At 48.4% G+C, this 24,659-nt stretch overlaps 1 protein-coding gene across 5 annotated transcripts in view; it reads left to right on the top strand.

The window, feature by feature from the left end:
• osbpl1a (oxysterol binding protein-like 1A) overlaps nt 1-24,659 on the top strand; it is a 242,783-nt gene that overhangs the window by 29,775 nt on the left and 188,349 nt on the right. For all 5 annotated transcript variants that reach the window (XM_038808561.1, XM_038808559.1, XM_038808562.1 and 2 more), the window contains exons 2-9: nt 5,433-5,579; nt 8,442-8,527; nt 10,713-10,787; nt 11,286-11,397; nt 13,133-13,218; nt 18,983-19,127; nt 22,314-22,381; nt 24,264-24,308. In XM_038808561.1, coding sequence (XP_038664489.1) covers nt 5,435-5,579; nt 8,442-8,527; nt 10,713-10,787; nt 11,286-11,397; nt 13,133-13,218; nt 18,983-19,127; nt 22,314-22,381; nt 24,264-24,308 — 762 coding nt within the window. In that variant the 5' untranslated portion in view covers nt 5,433-5,434. The remainder of the gene's footprint in view (nt 1-5,432; nt 5,580-8,441; nt 8,528-10,712; nt 10,788-11,285; nt 11,398-13,132; nt 13,219-18,982; nt 19,128-22,313; nt 22,382-24,263; nt 24,309-24,659) is intronic.

The following is a 24,659-nucleotide window of genomic DNA, read 5'->3' as shown; positions in this document are numbered from 1 at the left end:
CAGAGCCTGGGCCCAGGTTGCTGAAGACACGGCTGCCAGTGATGGAGCAATTAAAATCGGGAATGATCCAGAGACCAGAATTAGAGGAGCGCGGAGCTTTATCTTCAGATGTCACTGGCTCGGCTCCCGCTGGAGTATCGTGTCTAACTTTGGGATTTAGGAGCGACGTCGAGGCCTCTGCGGAGGGGATTGAGCAGGATTTTTAAAACTTAAATCATGGGATGCAGGCGTCTGGCCAGCGTTTGTTACCCGCCGCTAATCTCCCATGAGCAGGTCATGGTGAGCTGCCTTCCTGAACCGCTGCTGTCCATGTGGTGTAGGTATACCGACCGCGCAGTTAGGGAGGCAGTTCCAGGACTTTGACCCAGCGACAGCTGATGGTGAGTGACTTGGAGGGAGTCTTGTAGTTGGTGGTGTTCCCATGCCTCTGCTGTCTTTGAGCTTCTGGGTGGTAGAGGTCGCGGGTTTGGAAGGTGCTGCCGAAGGAGCCTGAGAGTAGGGATGAGGACTCCAGTTAATATGCAGAGATCGGAAAAGAGGGAGTTATTCTTATTACAGCCGAGAAGGTTACTGGGGAATTTTAATACCCACGGGTCCCTCTGCTCCTGCACCTCCCTATGTTCCTCCTATCAAAATTAATCACTTGGATTTCTCCACATTGAGCTTAAATCGCTGGCTTTTAAAGCAGACCAAGGCAGGCCAGCAACACGGTTCAATTCCCGTACCAGCCTCCCCAAACAGGTGCCGGAATATGGTGACTAGGGGCTTTTCACAGTAACTTAATTGAAGCCTACTCGTGACAATAAGCGATTTTCATTTCATTGGCACTGCCTGCCCTTGCCATCAAGTAAAGGAAGGGAAAGCAGGCAGTGAAGAGGAGATAAAGCTTTTACAGTTGGATATAGATCGGCTCGGAGGTGATTCTCAGATGTAGGCCATCATTTCATTTCATTTTTCATCTGGGTCCTGGAACCTATCAGCCATTTTGGTCTAATAGTTTTCTCTTCACCTTTTCCCTGGCGATTGTTTTAAGTTCCTCCCTCCTGTTCACCTCTTGATTTTCAAGTACCTTAGAGAAATTAAAGTTTTCCACAGTGAAAACAGGCACAAAATACCTGTTCACCATCTCTGCCATTTCCTTGTTTTTTTTCATTATTGGTTCCCCCGGCTCGACCTCTGGGGGAACAAACTTGGTTACACTCTTCCTGTTTATAGATCGAGCAGCAAGAGTTTCTACATCTCGGCTACCTTTCCCCCATCCTCTAATTTCTCCCACTTTATTTTTATTCAGTCACTCTTGCTGGTTTTAGAATTATGTTCAATCTTCCTACCCACCATTAATCTTCGAAGAATTGTGCACTTTTTCTTTCAATTTGAATGGGTGGGTTTCCTGCCCTATGCCCTGCCCACCCCAGCATGAAATTGCATCTGGGATCAGGGCGAGCGGATTCCTTGGGCATTAAAAGTGAGACTAGCTGTCAAGCTCTAACATGCAGATTTGCCAAAAGGTGATCCCTCCCACAATGGTCGGGATTCCCATCGCAACGTCCCGCGAGATCGCGATAGGTCTCGGGAGCGTGGTCTCCCGGCTTCTATCCGCCACTCTGAATAATTTAAACCCAGAGACAGATCCTTGACTAAAAAGTGAATCGAGGGGTATTGGGGGTAAATAGGATAGTGGCTTGAGGCCTCAAATGAAAATCGATTATTGTCACGAGTAGGCTTCAATGAAGTTACTGTGAAAAGCCCCTAGTCGCCACATTCCGGCGCCTGTTCGGGGAGGCTGGTACGGGAATTGAACCGTGCCGCTGGCCTGCCTTGGTCTGCTTTCTAAGCCAGCGATTTAGCCCTGTGCTAAACTGCCTCTGCGTTGCGGCAAACTGCCTTTCGGGTGCAGCGTGGCCACTCGATCCTGCCTGTTGAGTGCGTGGGCAAATGAATAGCGGATGCAGAAGAATTAGGATACATGTGAGGTTATCCACTTTGGTAGCAACAACAGGAAGGCAGACTATTATCTGAATGGGTGTCCTCGTACACCAGTCGCTGAAGGTAAGCATGCAGGTGCAACGGGTGGTAAAGAAGGCAAATGGTATGTTGGCCCTCATTGCGAGAGGATTCGAGTACAGGGGCAGGGATGTGTTGCTGCAATTGTACAGGGTGTTGGTGAGGCCACACCTGGAGTATTGTGGGCAGTATTGATCTCCTTCTCTGAGGAAGGATGCTCTAGCTCTGGAGGGAGTGCAGCGAAGGTTTATCAGACTGATTCCTGGGATGGCGGGGCTGACGTACGAGGAGAGATTGAATCGGTCAGGATTGTATTCGCTGGAGTTCAGAAGAATGAGGGAAGATCTCATAGAAACCTGTAACATTCTAACAGGACTGGACAGGGTAGATGCAGGAAGGATGTTCCTGATGGTGGGGGTGTCCAAAACCAGGGGCACAGTCTGAGGGTACGGGGTAGACCATTTAGGACAGAGATGAGGAGAAATTTCTTCACCCAGAGAGTGGCGAGTCTGTGGAATTAATTACCACAGGAAGTAGTTGAGACCAAAATATTGTATGCCTTCAAGAAGCAGTTCGATATAACACTTGTGGACAAAGGTGATCAAAGGATATTTGGGAAGATGGGACCGAGTTATTGAGTTGGATGATCAGCCATGATCATAATAAATGGTGGAGCAGGCTTGAAGGGCCGAATGGCCTCCTCTTGCTCCTATTTTCTAGGTTTCTATGTAATTCTATGCTCCCCCACCCACCTCTTGAACCTGTCTTTGGTGGGGGGAGGGGGGGGGGTGTTGCGGGGGAGTGTAAATTTCTGCCTAAAGAGTCTTTCTAATTGGGGTACATCTTTGCTGAGAGTTATTCACTATCTGTTAAACATCTGCCACTATATCTCTGTCCTCCCTTTTAAACTGGTTTCCCACTTCGCTTTAACTCCTTATAATTACTTTGATTTAGGTTTAAAACACTAGTCTTAGACCCACTCTGAGGTTTACTGTGACTTGATTATGAGGTAGCTGGTTAATCCTGTCTCATTGCACATCACCAGGTCTCAAGTAGCCTGCTCGCTGGCTGGCTCCAGAATGTATGGCTCAAAGAAATGAATTTGTAATTTGTGCTTAGGTCCCCCGGTAATGGGGCGGGGCATCCCCTTTAACAAGGGGAGCTCACATAGTATAAAAACCCCCACCTGAGTGTCGGTGGGGGCGGGGAACCCTTGGGGGGGAAAGGAGAGAATGAGCATAGGTGTCAATAAATCAGTATTTCTGCATCCTGCCCTCCATTCCATGTGTGATCACTCCTGTGGGTTCTATAGCGGAAATGCCATTTCTCCTCTTTATCAGAAATGCACGTTTTTCTTTCCATATCTCCTAATGCAAGCTTTCGTTCGTTCCCTCTCTTTGTTTATGTTTTCTGTGCCTGATTTTATTCAAATTCACCCAATGTTTGTTCTCCGTTGTTCCTCTGTTCATTTTCCAATCCTTGAATCTTGTTGATTAAGGAAAGGGCCACGTTCAGCCCATCAGGGTTCAGGTACATTCCCGTCTTGCCGGCTCTCTGTACAGCAGTCTAGTTAATCCCATTCACCACTCTTCATTTGTTCATGGGATGGGAGCCTCACTGGCTGGGCCAACATTTATTGCTTAATAACACCAAGGCCAGACCAGCTAAGGACAGCAGACTTCCTTCCCAAAAGGACCCTTCCCAAAGGATCTAACCAGACAGATTTTTAAGACAATTGACAATCATTAGACTTTTAATTCTTGTTTTTTTTTTCCACTTAATTCAAATTTCATCATTTTGGTGTGGTGGGGTTTGAACCCTTATCATTGGGTCTCTGGATTAACTAGTCCAGCGACAATAATAATAATCTTTATTTTTACAAGTAGGCTTACATTAACACTGCAATGAAGTTACTGTGAAAAGCCCCTAGTCGCCACATTCCGGCGCCTGTTTGGGTACACAGAGGGAGAATTCACAATGTCCGATTCACCTAACAGCAAGTCTTTTGGGACTGTGGGAGGAAACTGGAGCACCCGGAGGAAACTTACGCAGACACGGGGAGAATATGATAACTCCGCATAGACCTCTTTGCTTCCTCCTCCCAGGGAAATTCCAGTTCGTCCAGAAAACGCCCCATGTCCCCCTCCTCTCCCCCAGATCCGCCTCATAAAGTCCCTGGTAATACTCTCTAAATGCCTCATTTATCTTCCCTGACTCTGACACCACATCCCCAGTCCATATCTTCAATATTTCCCTGGATGCAGCCAGCTTCCACATTCAGCCCGCCTTCTGCCTATACTCGTATTGCACCCCTCTTGCCCTACGCAGTTGCCCTACTGCCCTCCCCGTTGTCAGTCTGTCAAATTGTCCCTGCAACTTTCTCCTCCTCGCCAATCCCTCCACGGTGGGCACCCTCGAATATTCCCTGTCCACCTCCACTATCTCGCTCACTAGATGGTCATGTTCCTCCCTCCTTTCCCTATCCGCACGAGCCTTAAACAAAATAATTTAGCCCCCCCGAATACTGTCTTCCGTGCTTCCCAAAAAATGGCTGCCGACACCTCCCCATTCTGATTCAACTCCACATGCTCCTTAATCACCGCCCGCACCTCATAACAAAAACCTCCATCTGCCAACAACCCCGAGTCAAACCTCCACTCCGGCCTCTGCTCTCGTCCCCTTCTAAACCGAATCTCCAGCCAGCGGGGTGCATGATCTGAGATAGCTATCCCAGCATACTCTGCTCCCTCCACCCCAACCAAAATCCCCCGACTCACTACAAAGTAGTCAATCCTCAAATACACCTTAAAAGACATGTGAAAAGGAATACTCCCTTCCCCCTGGGTTCTGAAAGCGCCATGGATCCACCATACCCATCCTCTCCATAAACCCACCCAGCTCCTTTGCCATTCGTACCCTACCCATCGACCTGGGGCTCGGCCTATCCACCTTCGGCTCTAGGACACAGTTAAAATCTCCTCCCATGATCAACTGGTGCGTGGCTGACTCCGCATAGACAGTGACCCAAGCCGAAAATCGAACCTGGGACCCTGGTGCTGTGAAGCATCAGTGCTAACCACTGTGCTGCCCTCACCATGGCCCCTATCACCGTAACCTGACAAGTTTATTTCTCTCAAGGGCTCATCCAATTTTATTTTGGAAATCTTCACCGTCTCTGCTTCCACCACCCTCGTAGTCGGTGGGTTCCAGAGTGGGATCCTGCCATTCCTCGATGCCGCAGTGCCCCATTATCAACTTGCATGCCCAGCAAGAAACGGTACAAAACTGTTTTGACCCAAATGCTGTGGGAAAGAGTCTAACCAACGGGGAACCTCGTGATGTGCCCCACTTTGTCCTGGGAATCACTGCTCTGGACTCTCTGGGGCTTTGAACACCGTTATTGTCGTTTTGAAATCTGTTCTCTTTAGGAATGAGTTCTGAAACTGAGGACCAAGTACTGCGTGGGGCTGAGGAGCAGTTGCTTCACCTGGCTCGAAATGGCATCTCGGAAGAAGTCAAAAAACTGCTGGACCGCAGGAGGGTTGAAAACTTGACTTTCAACATCAACTGCAAAGGTATGTTTCCACTGAGCGTCAGATTTTATTTTGCTGTTCATTCAACCACATGTTGTCAAAATTTCAAATTGCCACTGCTCAATGGTGGAAATCCTAGGATCTTACAGCACAGAAGGAGACCACTCAGCCCATCCTGCCTGTGTCTGGCCCTTTTGAAAAAACTATTCAATTAGTTCCATCCCCCAGCTCTTTCCTCATTGCCTGACAAATTCCATCCTCGAGTATTTATCCAATATCCCTTTTAAAAGTTATTATTGAATCTGCTTCAATCACCCTATCGGGCAGTGGGCTCCGGATAACGACATTTAGAAAAGAAAAATCTCCTCATTTCCCCTCTTGTTCTTTTGCCGATTTAATCCATCTCCTGGTTACTCTCCACCCTGCCATTGGAGAAGGGTTTTCCTTGCGAACTCAAATCAAAATCGTTCTGAACTTTGAACACCTCCAGACAAAATCTCCCCCTCGCCTGCTCAAAGGGAAACCTCCTCAGCTTCTCCAACCCCAGTCTCCAGTGGAGTTCTTCAATGGAGTCTTTCGAGAATGACACACACGTTGGAATGTGTGTTGATGTGTGGAAATATAATAATACTATAATATTATTATACTCCCCAGATCAACACAAATGTCAGTGAAAGTGAGAGTGAGGTGGGATGGAGAGGTGGCCGCCGTGGTTGACACTTTCTCACCTCTGGCAGCTACATAAATGAACAGCACCACTCAGCCCCTCAAGCCCCTCTATGTTCTATGACTGTCCTGCCTTTCAATTAGATCACGCCTACTCAGTATTTTTTTTAAAAATAATTTTTATTGAAAAATTTTGTATTTATATAACAACAAACTGCAATAAAATACCAACAATAATGATAAGTCATAAGCATTCGCCCATCCTGAATGAACAGCAAAACATATTAACAACAACTTAAATTAACACAATATTAAGTTAAATAACCATAGAAAAAATAGAAACAATAATAAGAACACCCCCCCCCCCCCCCAATTTGGCCTACTCAGTATTTTAACACTATTTTAGTTCTGTAAAATCTCCTTATCCAATCAGTCACAGTTTTGACATTTTCGATTAGCCCCCCAACCTTAACTGTTTCTTGAAGAGAGAGTTCCAGATTTCCACTCCACTTTGTGCGAGGAGTGCTTCCTGACGTTATTCCCCGAATGGCCTGGCTCATAATTTTAAGGTTCTGCCCCCTTGTCCCGGACACCTTCCACCAGAGGAAATATTTTGTCCGTGTCCACCAAATAAATCCTCTTCAGCATCATGTTAAATTCCTCAATCAGATCACCCCTTCATCCCTCTTGACTCGAGGGGGTACAAATCTACTCGAGGCAAAACTGTCGCCATGATTTGACCCTTTTAGCCCAGGTATCATTCTGGTGTGCTTCATCACTTGAGAAGGCCTCCAAGAGATTTCCAGGAATGTGGTGCCCACAGGTGAATGCGGTTTCCCTTAATGGGATCGAGCAAGAGGATCTGGAAGGGATCAGGGGAAATCCATTCTGCAGCTACATAGTAACGTAGGACTTGGGGGCAGGCAGGAGAGTAGACTGGCCGGCCCTTCAGGCCTGGTCTGTCATTCGCTAAGGTCGTGGCTGACGTATGGCGGTCGATGCCAGACTGAGGTGTTCAAGATCATCAGGGGGCTTAACTAGATAGTTGTAGAGAAGTTGTTTCTACTTGTCTTGGAGGCCAGGTCATCAGTGTACTGTCACTGATAGAGAATAGAGAATTCAGGAGAAAGTCCTTATCCAAAGAGTGAGTGTGGGCCTCACTCCCGCAGGGAATAGTTGAGGTAAATAGTGTGGATGAATTTAAGGGGAATCTGGATAAACACATGAGGGGAAGGTAATAGAGGATATGCTAATAGGGTGTGATAAAGCACGGTGGGAGGAGGAGTGGGCAATGAAGAACATTTCGGGCAAATCAGTCTTTGAATTTTTGAAATAACCTGGGAGGGCTGACTGCTCAGAGAACCTTCTGTCTCATAGGCAGTCTCTCGGGACCAGGAGTGACTAGTTTCCCTCCAGCTCAGTGGGTTCCGGGATGCCTGATACGTCCAGTGTGTGATCTGCAGACCCGGCCACACGCAGGGCAGGCGGTGCTTGAAGAGTCAGGCCGACGAGGCGCGCACTCTCCAGCATCTCAGCCTCGCTTTCTCCACGCTCCCGACGATGTGCTGTTCAGTCCCTTCCCACATAAACCCTCTCCATTGAGGTCGGTCACAATCCAGGGGCTCCCTTGAGATGGTGCGGATGATTGATCTCTTCAGCGATGCTTTGAGGATACCGCTGAAGTGACTCCACTGTCCTCCCGGAAGGCTCCTGCTGTGAGAGTTCAGAGTAGTTGTGTCAACAGTCTGCTGTCAGTCATACGAACGATGTTCTGGCCGGTGACGTTGTTTGAAGCATTTCTTGGATTTTCCCCTTCGGTGAACATTGAACACACAGTGCAGAAGGAGGCCATTCGGCCCATCGAGTCTGCACCGACCCACTCAAGCTCTCACTTCCACCCTATCCCTGTAACCCAATAACCCCTCCTAATCTTTTTGGTCTCTAAGGCCAATTTAGCATGGCCACTCCACCTAACCTGCACATCTTTGGACTGTGGGAGGAAACCGGAGCACCCGGAGGAAACACACACAGACACGGTGAGAACGTGCAGACTCCACACAGACAGTGACCCAGCAGGGAATCGAACCTGGGACCCTGGAGCTGTGAAGCCACAGTGCTAACCGCTGTGCTACCGTGCTGCATCATTTAAATAAAATGAGCGAGAGTCTCGGCCTCCTAATTTTCTTAAACTGGCAAGTGTCTGTGGGGATTGAATAATTGTCATTTGTTCTGTTTTAGGCCGGGCTAAGTCGAATTTTGGTTGGACCCCGCTCCATCTAGCTTGCTACTTTGGACATAAAGATGTCGTGGAGGAATTATTAAAGGTAAGTTTTTTTTTGAATTTTCAGAGATGAAAATTATAAACTGGGGAAAAGTCGATTTTAACAAGATCAGATACGATTTGGCCAGAGTGGACTGGGAGCAGAGACTTTTGGGTAAATCTGTTACAGAACAGTGGGACGCATTCAAGGAGGGAATAGGGAGAGTACAGGGCCAACAGGTTCCAGTCAAGACAAAGGGTGGGACCAACAAATCCAGTGAAACCCTGCATATCGAGGGATATACAGCATTGGATCAGGAAAAAAAGGGAGGCTTATTGCAGATATCGAGGGCCCCTCTCAAAACAACAGAAGCCCTAGAGGCGTATAGAATGTGCAAAAGAGAACTTAAAAAGGCAATTAGGAGAGCAAAAAGGGGACATGATAGGACACTGGCAGGTAAAAATAAAGGAAAATGCTAATTTATTTTACAAGGCCATGAAGGGTAAAAGGATAACTAGGCAAAGAGTAGGGCCCATTCAGGACCACAGTCATTTGTACGTGGAGCCGGAGGATGTACGGTAGCATTGTGGATAGCATAATTGCTTCACAGCTCCTAGGGTCCCAGGTTCGATTCCCGGCTGGGTCACTGTCTGTGTGGAGTCTGCACGTTCTCCCCGTGTCTGCGTGGGTTTCCTCCGGGTGCTCTGGTTTCCTCCCACAGTCCAAAGATGTGCAGGTTAGGTGGATTGGCCATGCTAAATTGCCCTTAGTGTCCAAAATTGCCCTTATTGTTGGGTGGGGCTACTGGGTTATGGGGATAGGGTGGAGGTGTTGACCTTGGGTAGGGTGCTCTTTCCAAGAGCCAGTGCAGACTCGATGGGCCGAATGGCCTCCTTCTGCACTGTAAATTCTATGCTTCTAAATGACTTTGTGTCAGTGATTACTCGTGAGAGGGACGATGTGGATATAGAAATCGGGGAGAAGGAGTGTAACAAAATTAAAGAGATTTAAACACAGACAGAGAGGAGGTTCCGAGTGGTCTGGTAGGCTTAAAAGTAGACAAATCTCCAGGGCTGCTGAGTGAGGCAAGGGAGGAAATGGAGGCGCCGGCAGTAACTTTCAGTTCCTCTCTGGCCACAGGAGAGGTGCCGGAGGACTGGAGGGATAGTCAATGTGGTGCCATTATTCAAGAAGGGAGGAAGTGATAAATCAGGAAGCTACAGGACAGTCAGTCTAACCTCAGTGGTGGGGAAACTATTGGAAGCAATTCTGAGAGGCAGAATTAATCTACATTTGGCGAGGCAAGGATTAATCGACAGTCAGCATGGTTTTGTTAAGTGGAAGTCATGCCCCACCAAATTGATTGAATTTTTCGAAGAGGTGACATGTGTAGATGAGGGAAATGCATTTAACGTCGTCTACTATTTAAAAATGCATTTTTATGGCATGTTGGCTTTGCTGGATCGGCCAGCATTTGTTGCCCATCCCTAATTACCCTTGAAAAGGAGGTGGTGAGCTGCCTACTTGAACCGCCACAGTCCATATGGTGTAGGTACACCCACTATGCTGTTAGGGAGGGATTTCCAGGACTTTGACCCAGCGACAGTGAAAGAAAGGGTGGTGGAGACAGAGACGTTCGTAACATTTAAGACGTATTTAGATGTGCACTTGTGATCCCAAGGCAGACAAGGCCAAGTGCTGGAAAATGGGTTATATAAGACCGTCACTAATTAATCCAACCGGAATTCAGGGGCAGAGTGTGGAACCCACAGAGGGGTGAGAATTGACGGATAATCAAAGGGTTTTGTAGGGTAGAGGTAGTGGAGATGTTTCCCGTCCCAACGGCACGGTGGGTATACCTACACCACATGGACTGCAGCGGTTCAAGAAGGCAGCTCACCCTCACCATCTCGAGGGCAATTAGGGATGGGCAACAAATGCTGGCTTAGCCAGTGATGCCCACATGGGGGTGGTTGTGGTGAACAGCAGCGATAAAGGGAAGCTGGATAAACGGACGAGGGAGATGGGAGCAGAAGGATATGTTGATGGGGGGTGGGTGGGGTGGAGAGACATGTGCGGAGCATAAACAGGGGCCTGAGTTGGCTGGTTCTACACTCTGTACATTCCATGTAAATATACACTTGTCAGAAATACTAAATCCAGGCTTCACTCGATTGCATGTGCAGCCATGGTCGTGAATCTTGTAGTGATTCGGTGGATTATTAACTGGTCATTTTATTGCTGATAGGCCGATGCAGATGTGAATGTGGTCAATGATGTTGGAGACAGTCCGCTCCATCGAGCAGCTTTCACAGGAAGGAAGGTGAGACGATTATCTTTTTGAGGAAGTGCAGTGCAATATTTGAAACTTGCTCAATCTATCAATAACTTTGTTCAACAGTGGCCAGACTCTATGAAGCTATATTTTGAATATTAGCTGCAGTCTCCCATCACCACTTGTGCTTATCAACAAGTCTAGTAGTGCCTCAATTTTAAAACTTGCATGCCCTAAGCTCTACAATTTCCTCCCTAAACCTCTCCACCTCTCTAACTCACTTGGCTTTTTTCTTTGAAAAGACAATTCTTAAAACTTGCCTCTCTGACCAAAGCCTCAAGTGACTTGGTGGCGGATTTTGCTTGCTAACCCATCTTTTGACGTGCCTTTGGGACACTTTACTAGGTCAGAGGTGCTATATAAATGCAAGTTGTTTTTTGATCAATCTTCCGAAGGATCAGCATTGACGGGATTCTATGATGGCCAGAGTTAGGTTGCCCAGCAGTCCGTCCTGTGTTTGCCCTGAGTGCTTGTTCTGTTTTACAGGAGCTGGTTATGCTGCTACTGCAGCGTGATGCTGACGCTGCTGTGATCAATGGAGATGGCCAAACGGCGAGAGCTGTCACTCAAGATCAAGAAATCCGATGCATGCTTGAAGGTAGGCAGAATTCCGAAGAAAGACTTGCCTTTACACAGAGAGACCCTACAGTGCAGAAGGAGGTCATTCGGAGCATCGGGTCTGCACAGACCCTCTGAAAGAGCAGCCCATCCCCAGGCACACTTCCCCCGCCCTGTCCATGTAACCTCGCACATTGATCATGGCCAATCCACCTAACCTGCACATCTTTGGACTGTGGGAAGAAAACCTGTTGTGCCACCTCTTCGCTTTCGCTGGGCACGGCGGATGCAGTGGTTCTGGCGTGGATGGTCCTTGATGCAAGCTGAAGCAAATCTCGGTGTTTACCTCTGTACGGGCAGGTTGACTGTCGTGCTTTCCCGGGAGAGGTGGTCTGCAGCACTGAAATATGCAAGGCTGTTTTCTTCTGGTGTCAGCAACAAAGAACAAAGAAATGTACAGCACAGGAACAGGCCCTTCGGCCCTCCAAGCCTGTGCCGACCATGCTGCCCGTCTAAACTAATATCTTCTACGCTTCCTGGGTCCGTATCCCTCTATTCCCATCCTATTCATGTATTTGTCAAGATGCCCCTTAAATGTCACTATCATCCCTGCTTCCACCACCTCCTCCGGCAGCGAGTTCCAGGCACCCACTACCCTCTGTGTAAAAAAGACCTGTCTCGTACATCTCCTCTAAACCTTACCCCTCGCACCTTAAACCTATGCCCCCTAGTAATTGACCCCTCTACCCTGGGAAAAAGGTATTTTGGCCCTGAGACAGTTCCCCCAAGGGTTGGGAATTCTGTGGGAGGTGCGCCCCGCCAATCTAGGTTGAGTTTTCTGGAGGGTGACCTCCATGCTGACGAGCCCAACATATTGGACAACCTTGTCTCAAAACATTACCAACTTCAGGGGCGGGATTCTCCCAAAGGCAGACAAAGTGCCGACGCCAGAGTGAAAACCCGAGTGTTTCACTCCAGCGTCGGAGGCCGCTCCTCGCCCCCTATTCTCCCCCCCCCCCCCCCGGGGGGCTAGGAGCGGCCGCGCGTCAATCTCGCACGCTGGGCCTTGACGCTTGCGTCAAAGCGGCGCTGCCTGAATGACGCAGCCGGCGGCGCCTAAATGACGTCACCTGTGCATGCGCAGGTTGGCCGGGGCCAGCCCGTCTTCCCCTCCGCCGCCCCGGAAGACATGGAGGATTGATCTTGCGGGGCGGCGGAGGGAAAAGAGTGCGTCTTTCAGAGACGCCGGCCTGACGATCGGTGGGCACCGATCGCGGGCCAGACCCCTCCTGAGCACCCCCCTGGTGCTTGATCCTCCCTCTGCTCCCCACAGGCCCCACACACAGTGTTCGTGCGCTGTTCACGCCGGCAGTGACCAGGTGTGGTTGGCGGCGGCGTGAACCGGTCGGATTAGGCAGGCCGCTCGGCCCATCCAGGCCGGAGAATCGCCGCTCGACCGGAGCGGCGATTCTCCGAGTGGCCTGTCGCAAAACGCGACACACCGTTTCGGGGGTGGGGGTTAGGAGAATCGCGTGCGGGTGCCAGGGCGGCGTGGCGTGAATCGCCCGGCACTCCCGCGATTCTCCCACCCGGCATGGGGGTCGGAGAATCGCGGCTCCTTGGTTGGAATTGTACAGCCCTGTCGCAGTGAGGACGGGGATGGAGAATGTGTCGAGCAATTGAAGGCTATCAGGAGAAATTTCGACTCGGCTACACTTTGGGTGGAATCTTATCCAACCTGTTTCCTGTTCTAAATGTCTCTTCTTTTTAAACAGCCGCTGAAATGACACAACAGAGGAAATCAGAAGAGCTGCTATTGGCTGCTGCACGGGAAGGAGATGTGGCTGGATTGACGACTTTGGTAAGCTGTGTCCGATTGGCATTTTCCTCACCGACAAGGAGGATTGGAATGTTTAGCAGACCGCTTCCTTTTATTTCCTTTTGGTCTTGAACAGGAATCCGGGGCAATTAAAAGAAAAAGAATCTGGCAGCACGAGAGGCGGCCGATCGGCCCATCGTGTCTGGGAGCTTTCCGAAAGAGCCTATCCCTTTAGTCCCGCTCGTCCCGGCTCTTTTCATGCAGTCCTGCAAATCTTCTCCCTTCCAAGTGTTGGTCCAATTGCCCTTTTGAAAGTCCCCGTTGAATCTGCTTCCCTGCCCACCCAGGCAGAGCGTTGCAGATTGTAACAACTCGCAGGGTAAAGCAATTCAGCCCCACCTGCTTCTTTTACCAATTGTCTGAATTTTGCTGGTTCTCTGGGTTCCTTCTCTCTCGTCGGTGAACGCAGTTTCTATTTGGACTCTGCTTGTCTGTGTTGCAACACTAGAGGGAGCACTTCCTGTACATGCCTCTGATGGTTGAATGAATGCTGAAGATCTATAATCGGGAAAATCCAGTAAATGAGATTCTCAGCTTGTGTAATATTTAACTTAAGGACACTATTTTTTGGTTAAAAATGAAAGTCAATAAAAAGAAATATTTTCACTGGGACATTTAATCAAAAAGATCATGGTGTGGGACTTCTGTAAATGTGACCTTAAGATTAAAAGTCACATGATCGATCAAATGAGCTACCCAGGCTGTGTAGCAACTCTCAGCACAAAGCCTTAACATACTCGATCTAGGTGAAGGAGATGGCACTCAAGTCTAGCGGTCTTGTGTTGTAGTGGGTAGTGTCCTTGCCTCTTAGCCAGAGGCTTCGGTTTCAAATCCCACCCCAGGGCTTGATGGTCAAGGAGGTGGGCGGAACATAGAACATTACAGCGCAGTAAAGGCCCTTCGGCCCTCGATATAGCGCCGACCTGTGAAACCCCTCTAAAGCCCATGTACACTATACATTTTTAAGTTATTAAAACTTAATACTGCAGCACAGTGGTTAGTATTCTCGCTTCACAGCCCCAGGGACCCCGGTTTGATTCCCAGCTTGGGTTACTGTCAATGTTGAGTCTGCACATTCCCCCCCCCCCGTGTCTGGGTGGGTTTCCTCCGGGTGCTCCGGTTTCCTGAACAAGTCCTGAAAGACGTGCTGTTGGGTGAATTGGAATCTGAATTCTCCCTCTGTGTACCCGAACAGGCGCCGGAATGTGGCGACTCGGGGCTTTTCACAGTAACTTCATTGCAGTGTTAATGTAAGCCGACTTGTTGACACTAATAAAGATTCGATTAGGTGCATTCATAATGTGGCCAAACAGGTTGAGTGTGTTAGGGAGATTGCAAGGTAGGGTGTTGTCAGATCGCAGTTAGCCTGTGGATTTAAAGGGACGGTGTTTACTGTACGTCTTGTAGCACAAAATATATTTTGTAACCTGTGTTATCCCTAAAATCTGTCGACCGCTTGTGAACTATCATGGGAGGGTCCCGTTAAGAAAGGTTTTTGTCTTATCACATGGCTTCAGTGATGTCATTGTGTGGGTGGAGCTGGGCTGTGGCTCTGAGTTTTACCTTGGCTTTTGACTGCTGTGGACTCAAAGAGAAAAGAAGTATTTTCTCTTTGTCTTTCTTGGTTTTTATTTTTTTTTAAACTTCCAGTAAAAAAAAAAGTGGTGGCCTTGAGAGATATAATTACTTTCTGGAAGGAATTCAAATCTGCTGGTTGAGAAGTGGAACACAGTTTCAGTAACAACAGTATCAGTCAAGTGAGAATACAGTGTTCTGGGCCACGCCTTTGAAAAGGGGTTTCTAGTTTTAATTGGATTTTGTTAGTGAATTGGAACAGTTAAGGGGGAATTCATTTAAGGGTTATACATAGATTACTGTAGCTGTGTGGGGTCTTTATGTTTGTAATTGATAAAAATTCTTGCTGTGTGCATTTATATAAATGTTAACTAAATTCTTAGAATAAAGCTTGGTTTCTTTGATTAAAAGCCCTTAAGGGTCGGGATTCTTCCTTCTGGGGACTAAGTCCCCATGTCAGCGGAAGAACCGGCGTCAATAGCCCCCGAAAGGGTGGAATTCTCTAGGATGACGCCGGAGGGGTTGGCGCCATTCCAGCTGGCGCCGAAGAGTTCGCGGATGTGCTAAAAGGCCGGCGTGATCTCACGCATGCGCGGAACCGCCGGCTTGGTTCCGCGCATGCGCAGACCGGCCGGTGTATTTTAGCGCATGCGCAGGGGGTTCTCTTCTCCGCGCCGGCCATGGCGGAGCCCTACAGGGGCTGGCGTGGAAGGAACAAGCCCGTCTGCAGATCGGTGGGCCCCGATCGCGGGCCAGACCACCGTGGGGGCTTCCCCCGGGGTCGGATCCCCCTGTGTGCCCCCCAGGGACCGCCCCCTGCCGACTTACCTGCCAGGTCCCTCTGGTACGTGAGGTGAGTGATTCACGCTGGCGGGACTGGCCAAAAACGGATGGCCGCTCGACCCATTGGGGCCCGGAGAATCGCCGGGGGGGGGGGGGGGGGGGGGGGGAGGGGGGAGGAGAGAGCCACTGCCAACGGCACTGCCGCCCCCCCCCCCCCCCGAGACTCTCCGACCCGGTGGGCGGTTGGAGAATCCCGCCCAAGAAGTCCGTTGAATTGCACCTGAAGGAAAGGCTCCTGCGCTCATCCTAGCCAAATTTAACATAAAGGTTGTAGGTCAGGTGGACTCCCTAATACACTTTGGAGTTTTTAAACCCAGGCCCATAACAAAAAGTAAGCGGGAGTGAAGGGGTATTGCACTGTAAAAAATAAAAAAAGGTTTTGTTGTTAAAACATAATTGAAAGTCCTATGACTCTGTTACTCCATGTTTTCTGAAAAAATAAATAAAATGTTACAGTCTTCTGAGCCGGGATTCCATTTGGGTCCTTCCCGTCCAGTAGTAACACCAACTAGGATCATAACAACACTCTTGTGACAAGCTGCACTCAGTGATAAGCTCAGTGGGCTGGACAGCTGGTTTGTGATGCAGAACAAGACCAGCAGCACGGGTTCAATTCCCGTACCAGCCTCCCCGAACAGGCGCCGGGATGTGGTGACTAGGGGCTTTTCACAGTAACGTCATACTTGTGACAATAAAAGCTTATTATTATTATTATTTAAGGGGTTTTCAATTGGCTCATTTGTATCTTTCTTTTTAAATTACATCCTGAAAGTTATACTTGCTCCAATTTTATCCTGAGATCCAGAGAGGACAATATTTTGGCTCCCAAAGACAAGAGATTCAACTTCTAAAATGCACAGATCTTGTCTAATAGATAAAAAAACAACACAAATCTCCCATTTCAATTATCTGATTCTCGGCATTTCCAGCGACGAATAGAATTTTCATTCGTTCAAAGTTTGGGAAGATTGGATAAAACTGGGATCCTTTTCCTTTGAGCAGAAAGGCTAAGAGAACAATCATGCTGTGTTTGGACGGAGTAAATAGGGAGAACATGGTCACCACTTCCGCTGAGCGAAAAGGTGTCTGGAGCTGTTTCGCACGTGCACTCGGCCCACACTGCGGCCACTGGCGTGTACGCGAACACGCTCAACGTCTCTCTGGTCAGCTGCACAAATTCAGACTGATTAAAAATACCGCTGATGTAATCTCAGACTGCATTCAAAGCACTCTGAGCTGGGCCAGCTGGGGTCAAGTCAGTTGCTCAAAAAAGCACGTTGATCGCGATAAATGGGAGCCTCTTAGAATCCCCACAGAGCGGAAGGAGGATATTCAGCCCATTGAGTCTGCACCGACCCTCCGAAACAGCACTTTAATCTAGGCCCACTTGGCCCACCCTATCCCTCCAACCCAATAGCCCCACCTTTTGGGACACTAAGGGGAATTTATCATGGCCAATCCACCTAACCTGCACATCTTTGGACTGTGGGAGGAAACCGGAGTACCCGGAGGAAACCCACGCAGACGCGGGGAGAACGTGCAGACTCCGCACAGACAGTGACCCGAGGCTGGAACCGAACCCGGGTTAGAATTTGCAATCTGGTGTAGAACATGGCATGTGCTGAGCCGAAGCAAACATGAAGACAGCGCCGCAGAAAGTGAGTGAATGTGGTTGGGAAGGAGCATCTCTTGAAACTGGGGGAGGGGGTGGTGTGGGAATGGGGAGGCAGACAGGGGGGACCTGGGTGTTCATGCGGATAGGTCTGTGAAGGGGGCGGGACGCGTTGAGAATAATTAACAACACTGCAATTCGCGCCCGTCTGTTGAAAGCAGCGGCAGGAATGGATGCGCATGCACGAGCGGCTGCTGCGTGGGTCAAATGCACATACCGAACTGTTCCTGCTGAATGGTGCTGCTGACAAAGTGCGGCAGGAGCAGTTGTACATTTGTACTCAACCCGCTGGTGCAGGCATATTTAATCCTGATGTTGGTATCAGGATGCAAACTTTCTTCGCTATATCCTAATGACTATATGACATCAAGTTTTGTCAAGTTGCCTGAATGAGTGTTGGTGTTGTGACTGATAATGGATGTATCATTAAAGATCCACGGTGATATCCACATGGAGACATTGCTGCATCTACCAAGAGATCGAACCCCGCCCCCCCCCGCCCCACACACACACACCAATTAACTTGCCACAATCATAATAAGTTACACCATGAAAATAAATAAAACAAGTTATGAAAAAGCAATTTTACCCCCAGCCTGTTAATTTTTTTAAAAAAAATCTTTATTGTCGCAAGTCGGCTTTTGTGCTACAAGACGTACAGTAAACACCGTCCCTTTAAATCCACAACACCCTACCTTGCAATCTCCTTAACACACTCAACCTGTTTGGCCACATTGTGAATGCACCTAATCTAATCTTTATTAGTGTCAACAAGTGGGTTTACATTAACACTGCAATGAAGTTACTGTGAAAATCCCCTTGTCGCCACATTAAGAACGTTATGTAGAGAGTCACACACAGCCCAGGTAGTTCAGTTGGATAGTGGCCAAACTCTTCTTCCGCAGGGCATGGTTTGGAATCCCGCATGAGATAATACATTTCTTAATCATTTTATTCAAAATGCTTTTCATTGATCTTTTACCAAAAGATCTGACAGTCCATTCTCCACAGTCTGAGTTTATTGGGAGTTGGGAATCTCATTTCCTGAAATTTCCTGATTATCCATCATCATCATCACTCACCGGATTGCCAGAAGCATGTTTTATAGAGGGGACAGTTGCTAAATGACAGGTAAAGTGGGTACAAGAACTTGCAACTAGTTAAGGACTGCACAGTATTGTTGGTCTATGTCAAGACAACTTGTTGGTTTTAATGTGGCCGTTGACGCTGCACATCTGCTAAAAACGCTTCCCCCTGGTGTTGGAGCACACAGAAACCCTCTAACCCGCCCCACTCTCTCCTGCCATTGGTCTCCTGACGTGCCCATCCTCGAGGGATTCTGAGCCACGGCCAATGAGAATGTGAATAGGCTCTCGTTACCCAATGAAATGAATCTTTCTTGCCCCATGTCCAATTCATTTCTGTAAATAATAAACAACTTATTTTCTTGTTGTCTTGTCTGGATTGGCCTTGGGAGCACAGCTTGGAATTTGTGTTGAAGCCTCTGGCGTGGGCCTTGAACCCACGACCGTCTGGTTCAGAGGCGAGAGTGCTGCCCAGTGAGACATGGCCGACGCCATTGACTCAGTTTTGGGTGTTCTGTGAACCAAGAATTTTTAATTGCCGCTGATGTAACCACAAGTTAATTATTTTCAGTTGAACAAGCCGAATCCACCGAACGTCAACTGTGTTGACAAGTTGGGAAATACACCATTGCACTGTGCAGCCTATCGAGGACAGAAACAAGCTGCTATCAAACTTCTAAAGTGTGGCGCTGATATCAGTATCAAGAATAATAACAGTAAGTAGTGACTAAAAGTGAAAGGCCCTTTGACCTTGCTCCGCCATTGAACAAGATCTTGGCCGATCTTCTCTTTTCCCCCACACTCTTGCCCATACCCCTTAATTCCCTTACTAATGAATGGTTGAGCAGGTTCAAAGGGCTGAATGGCCTCCTCCTGCTCCCATTTTCTCAGTTTCTACACCTCTCCGTATCCTCCCACTTATTGGACATTCCCTGGCCTTGTTCGTCCTCCCCAAGGGCATCACCTCACACTTCTCAGGATTGAATCCCTTTACCACTGTTCTGCCCACCTGCGTACACCTCCCTGTGATCTCCAACTTTACTTCCTCACTATCAACCATGCGACTAATTCACATACCGTCTGAAAACTACTTAATTTGTCTAAATCAAGAGGCCCGATACGGACTCCTGCAGGGTCCCACCACAACAACAGCACTGGAATTTGTCTAGTTGTCCAGTTACCTTGGGGGGGGGGGGGGGGGCTTCTGTAGCAGTATAGCGACAGAGCGATCAACCTCAGGAAATTGTTTCGAAACCTAACCTCAGATCATACATTTCCCCATCGGTTTCACTGACCTGTGACAGGATGTGCCATATTTCACACTTCGGATAGCATTTATTTCACAAGTGCTTGGTGACGAGAAAGATTGTTTCCCCCATAGAACCTTACAGTTTGGTAACAAGCCCTTCAATCCAGCTGGTCGAGATCTATTCTATTCCTTTCTCCCTCATGTTTATCCCACTTCCCCTTAAGTACATTTATACTGTTCACCTCCGCTTCCTGTGATGGAGATTTCTACCATTCTCTCACCATTCTCTGGAGAACAAAGTTTCTCCTGGTTCCCTGTTGGATTTGTTGCACTTATGGCTCCGGTGTTTTGGACAAAGCTGGACGGGAGGGTGAGCTGTGGGGAGGAGGCAGAGATCCTTCAGTGTGATTTGGACAAGTTGAGTGAGTGAGTGTGGTGATGAATGGCAGATGCAGTATAATTTGGATAAGTGTGAGGTTATCCACTTTGGTAGCAAAAATGAGAAGGCAGATCTATTATCTAAATGGTCATAAATTAGGAGAGGGGAATGTGCACTGAGACCTGGGTGTCCTTGTGCACCAGTCACTGAAGGTCAGCAAGCAGGTACAGCAGGTGGTAAAGAAGTCGAGTGGTATGTTAGCCTTCATAGCGAGAGGATTCGAGGACAGGAGCAGGGATGTCTTACTGCAATTATACAGGACCTTGATGATGCCACACCTGAAGTATTGTGTGCAGTTTTCGTCTCCTTACCTGAGGAAGGATGTTCCCTCTATGGAGTGAATGCAGAGAAGGTTTACCAGACTGATTCCTTGGATGGCAGGACTGACGTACAAGAACAAAGAACAAAGAAAAGTACAGCACAGGAACAGGCCCTTCGGCCCTCCAAGCCTGTGCCAACCATGCTGTCCGTCTAAACTAAAATTTTCGACACTTCCTGGGTCCGTATCCCTCTATTCCCATCCTATTCATGTATTTGTCACGATGCCCCTTAAATGTCACTATCGTCCCTGCTTCCACCACCTCCTCCGGCAGCGAGTTCCAGGCACCCACTACCCTCTGTGTAAAAAAAACTTGCCTCGCACATCTGCTCTAAACCTTGCCCCACGCACCTTAAACCTATGCCCCTCAGTAATTGACCCCTCTACCCTTGGAAAAAGCTTCTGACTATCCACTCTGTCTATGCCCCTCATAATTTTGTAGACCTCTTTCAGGTCGCCTCTCAACCTCTGTTGTTCCAGTGAGAACAAACCAAGTTTATTCAACCGCTCCTCATAGCTAATGCCCTCCATACCAGGCAACATCCTGGTAAATCTCTTCTGCACCCTCTCTAAATCCTCCACATCCTTCTGGTAGTGTGGCGACCAGAATTGAACACTATGCTCCAAGTGTGGCCTAACTAAGGTTCTATACAGCTGCACATGACTTGCCAATTCTTATACTCAATGCCCCGGCCAATGAAGGCAAGCATGTCGTTTGCCTTCTTGACTACCTTCTCCACCTGTGTTGCCCCTTTCAGTGACCTGTGGACCTGTACACATAGATCTCTCTGACTGTCAATACTCTTGAGGGTTCTACCATTCACTGTATATTCCCTACCTGCATTGGACCTTCCAAAATGCATTACCTCACATTTGTCCGGATTAAACTCCATCTGCCATCACTCCGCCCAAGTCTCCAAACGATCTAAACCCTGCTGTATCCTCTGACAGTCCTCATCGCTATCCGCAATTCCATCAACCTTTGTGTCATCTACAAACTTACTAATCAGACCAGTTACATTTTCCTCCAAATTATTTATAAATACTACATACAGCAAAGGTCCCAGCTCTGATCCCTGCGGAACACCACTAGTCACAGCCCTCCAATCAGAAAAGCACCCTTCCATTGCTACTCTCTGCCTTCTATGACCTAGCCAGTTCTTTATCCATCTTGCTAGTTTACCTCTGATCCCATGTGACTTCACCTTTTGTACCAGTTGACCATGAGGGACCTTGTCAAAGGCCTTACTGAAGTCCATATAGACAACATCCACTGCCCTACCTGCATCAATCATCTTTGTGACCTCCTCGAAAAACTCTATCAAATTAGTGAGACATGACCTCCCCTTCACAAAACCGTGCTGCCTCTCACTAATACGTCCATTTGCTTCCAAATGGGAGATTGAATCGGTTAGGAATGTATTTGCTGGAGTTCAGAAGAATGATGGGGGTTCTCCTAGAACCTTATAAAAATTGAACAGGACTGGACAGGGTGGATGCAGGAAGAATGTTCCCAATGGTGGATGTGGCCAGGAACAGGGATCACAGTCTGAGGATTCTGGGTAAACCATTTGGACTGAGATGAGGAGGAATTTCTTCACCCAGAGAGTGGTCGCCCTGTGGAATTCGTTACCACAGGAAGTGCTTGTGTGTTTTCAAGAAGCAGGTAGATATAGCACTTGGGGTGAAGGGGATCAAAGGATGTGGGGGAAAGCGGGATCTGGCTACTGAGTTGGATTATCAGCCATGATCATAATGAATGTTGGAGCAGGCTCGAAGGGCCAAATGGCCTCCTATTAACTATGTTTCTATGTCACCATACCCTACATGAACACATCCACACATTGATGCACCAGTAATCTGTAGTCTAATTCTTTCTGTATTTTCTTTTATAGATCAAGTGCCACTTGATCTGGCTCGCAGCAGAGAAATCAAACTAATCCTCGGGGCAAAGCCAAGCAAGGTTTGTCAGTCCGTCTGCAGGTCCTTTCCAAATACCTGTTGTTTGCCACTGTAAACCTCTGAACTATTCTGTATCTGTCAGTGTGAGCACAGTAAACTGAGATTGACTCCAGTTTAATTACAGAACATCTGCATTTCAGAGACTAACTCCCCCCCCCCCCCCCCACCGCCGCACAGTAGCAGCCGTGTGTACCATCTACAACAGGGGTGGGAAAACTTTTCCGTGGAAGGGCCACATTCAGAAAGTCACAATTTTAAAGGGCCGCATAGTATATTAAGTAAAATAATTACTTCACCCGGTTATGATTCTGGGCGCCTCATATAGAACATAGAACAGTACAGCACAGAACAGGCCCTTCGGCCCTCGATATTGTGCCGAGCAATGATCACCCTACTCAAGTCAACGTATCCACCCTATACCAGTAACCCAACAGCCCCCCCCCCCCCCCATTAACCTTAAAAAAAATTTTTAAATTTATTTTTTAATGACTTGGTGGGCCGCATAAAGACCTCGGGCCGTAGTTTGCCCACCCCCGATCTACAAGATGCACTGCAGCAACTCACCAAGGTTCCTTCAGCAGCACCTTCCAAACACACGACCCCCACCATCTAGAAGGACAAGAGCAACAGATACCTGGGAACCCCGCCACCTGGAGGTTCCCCTCCAAGTCACTCACCATCCTGACTTGGCAATATATCGGCTGTTCCTTCACTGTCGCTGGGGCAACATCCTGGAACTCCCCCCCCCCCCCCCCCCCCCCCCCCACCCCCCACCCAACAGCACAGTGGGTGTACCTACACCACACAGACTGCAGCCGTTCAAGAAGGCAGCTCACCACCACCTTCTGATTGGCAACTACGGATGGACAACAAACGCTGCCCTAAAGTCTGCATCCCGTGATGAAGTTTAAAAAATGGTTTGAACATGCAAAAGATACGAAAGGTTTTTTGAATAGGTAATGATTTTGTGCTGAACTGTTTTTCAAAACCTAGTTTTTGAGATATGAGCATCATTGGCAAGGTCAGTATTCATTACCCATCTTTACTGTCCTTGAGAAGGTGAATAAAGGACAGCACGGTGGCGCAGTGGGTTAGCACTGCAGCCTCATGGCACCGAGGTCCCAAGTTCGATCCCGGCTCTGGGTCACTGTCAGTGTGGTGTTTGCACATTCTCCCCGTGTTTGCGTGGGTTTCATCCCCACAACACAAAGATGTACAGGCTAGATGGATTGGCCATGCTATATTTCCCCTTAATTGGAAAAATGAATTGGGTACTCTAAATTTATATTAAAAAAAAGAGAACGTGAATACAGCTTCACAGCTCCAGGGTCCCAGGTCCGATTCCCGGCTGGGTCACTGTCTGTGCGGAGTCTGCACGTTCTCCCCGTGTGTGCGTGGGTTTCCTCCGGGTGCTCTGGTTTCCTCCCACAGTCCAAAGATGTGCAGGTTAGGTGGATTGGCCAGGCTAAATTGCCCTTAGTGACCAAAATTACCCTTAGTGTTGGGTGGGGGTACTGGGTTACGGGGATAGGGTGGAGGTGTGGGCTTGGGTAGGGTGCTCTTTCCAAGAGCCGGTGCAGACTCGATGGGCCGAATGGCCTCCTTCTGCACTGTAAATTCTATGAAATACAGCGGAGTGGCTCACTGGACCATTCGAAGGAGAGTTCGGAGTCAGCCACATCGCTGTGGGTCTGGAGTCACATGTAGGCCAGACCGGGTAAGGGCGGAAGATTTCCTTCCCTGCGGCACATTAGTGAACCAGATGGGTTTTTATGATAATCGGGAAGTATGATAGTCACCATTACAGCATTCGGATTTAGCTCATTATTAAGTGGCCGTCCAGGCAGCTAATGCAACTCACACCAGCTCATTCTTTTTTTTAGGGGATGTGTAAAATGGTGCAAAGATTTGAAGGACCACTCTTTAAGGTAACAGCGTTTCACTGTGTGTCGCAGTTTGCTGATTGTGATGTAAATGTGATGAGGTCAGAAGTAATCTGACCTCATTCTAAACCTCGGGGTTCACGGGGGTCAGGGATGGTACAGCAGCTCTGAGATATAGGCCCCTGAGAAATGCAGGCAGTTGCATATTTCCTGGAGATGGAACTGAGGAACAGGAGGAGGCCATTCAGCCCATCGAGCCTGCTGCGCCGTATGATCATGGTGCCTTTTACACACACACTGGGCTGGATTCTCCCATCTCCCATCTCCTTGGTGATGCGCCATTCACTGGCAGCGGGATTCTCTCTCCCCGCTGCTTGTCAATGGGATTTGCTATTG

This window comes from Scyliorhinus canicula, chromosome 10 (genome assembly GCF_902713615.1).
Source record: "Scyliorhinus canicula chromosome 10, sScyCan1.1, whole genome shotgun sequence".
In the NCBI taxonomy this organism is placed as follows: Eukaryota; Metazoa; Chordata; class Chondrichthyes; order Carcharhiniformes; family Scyliorhinidae; genus Scyliorhinus; species Scyliorhinus canicula.
The sequence above is the reverse complement of the archived record's forward strand: the minus strand, read 5'-3'. Positions and strand labels throughout refer to the sequence as shown.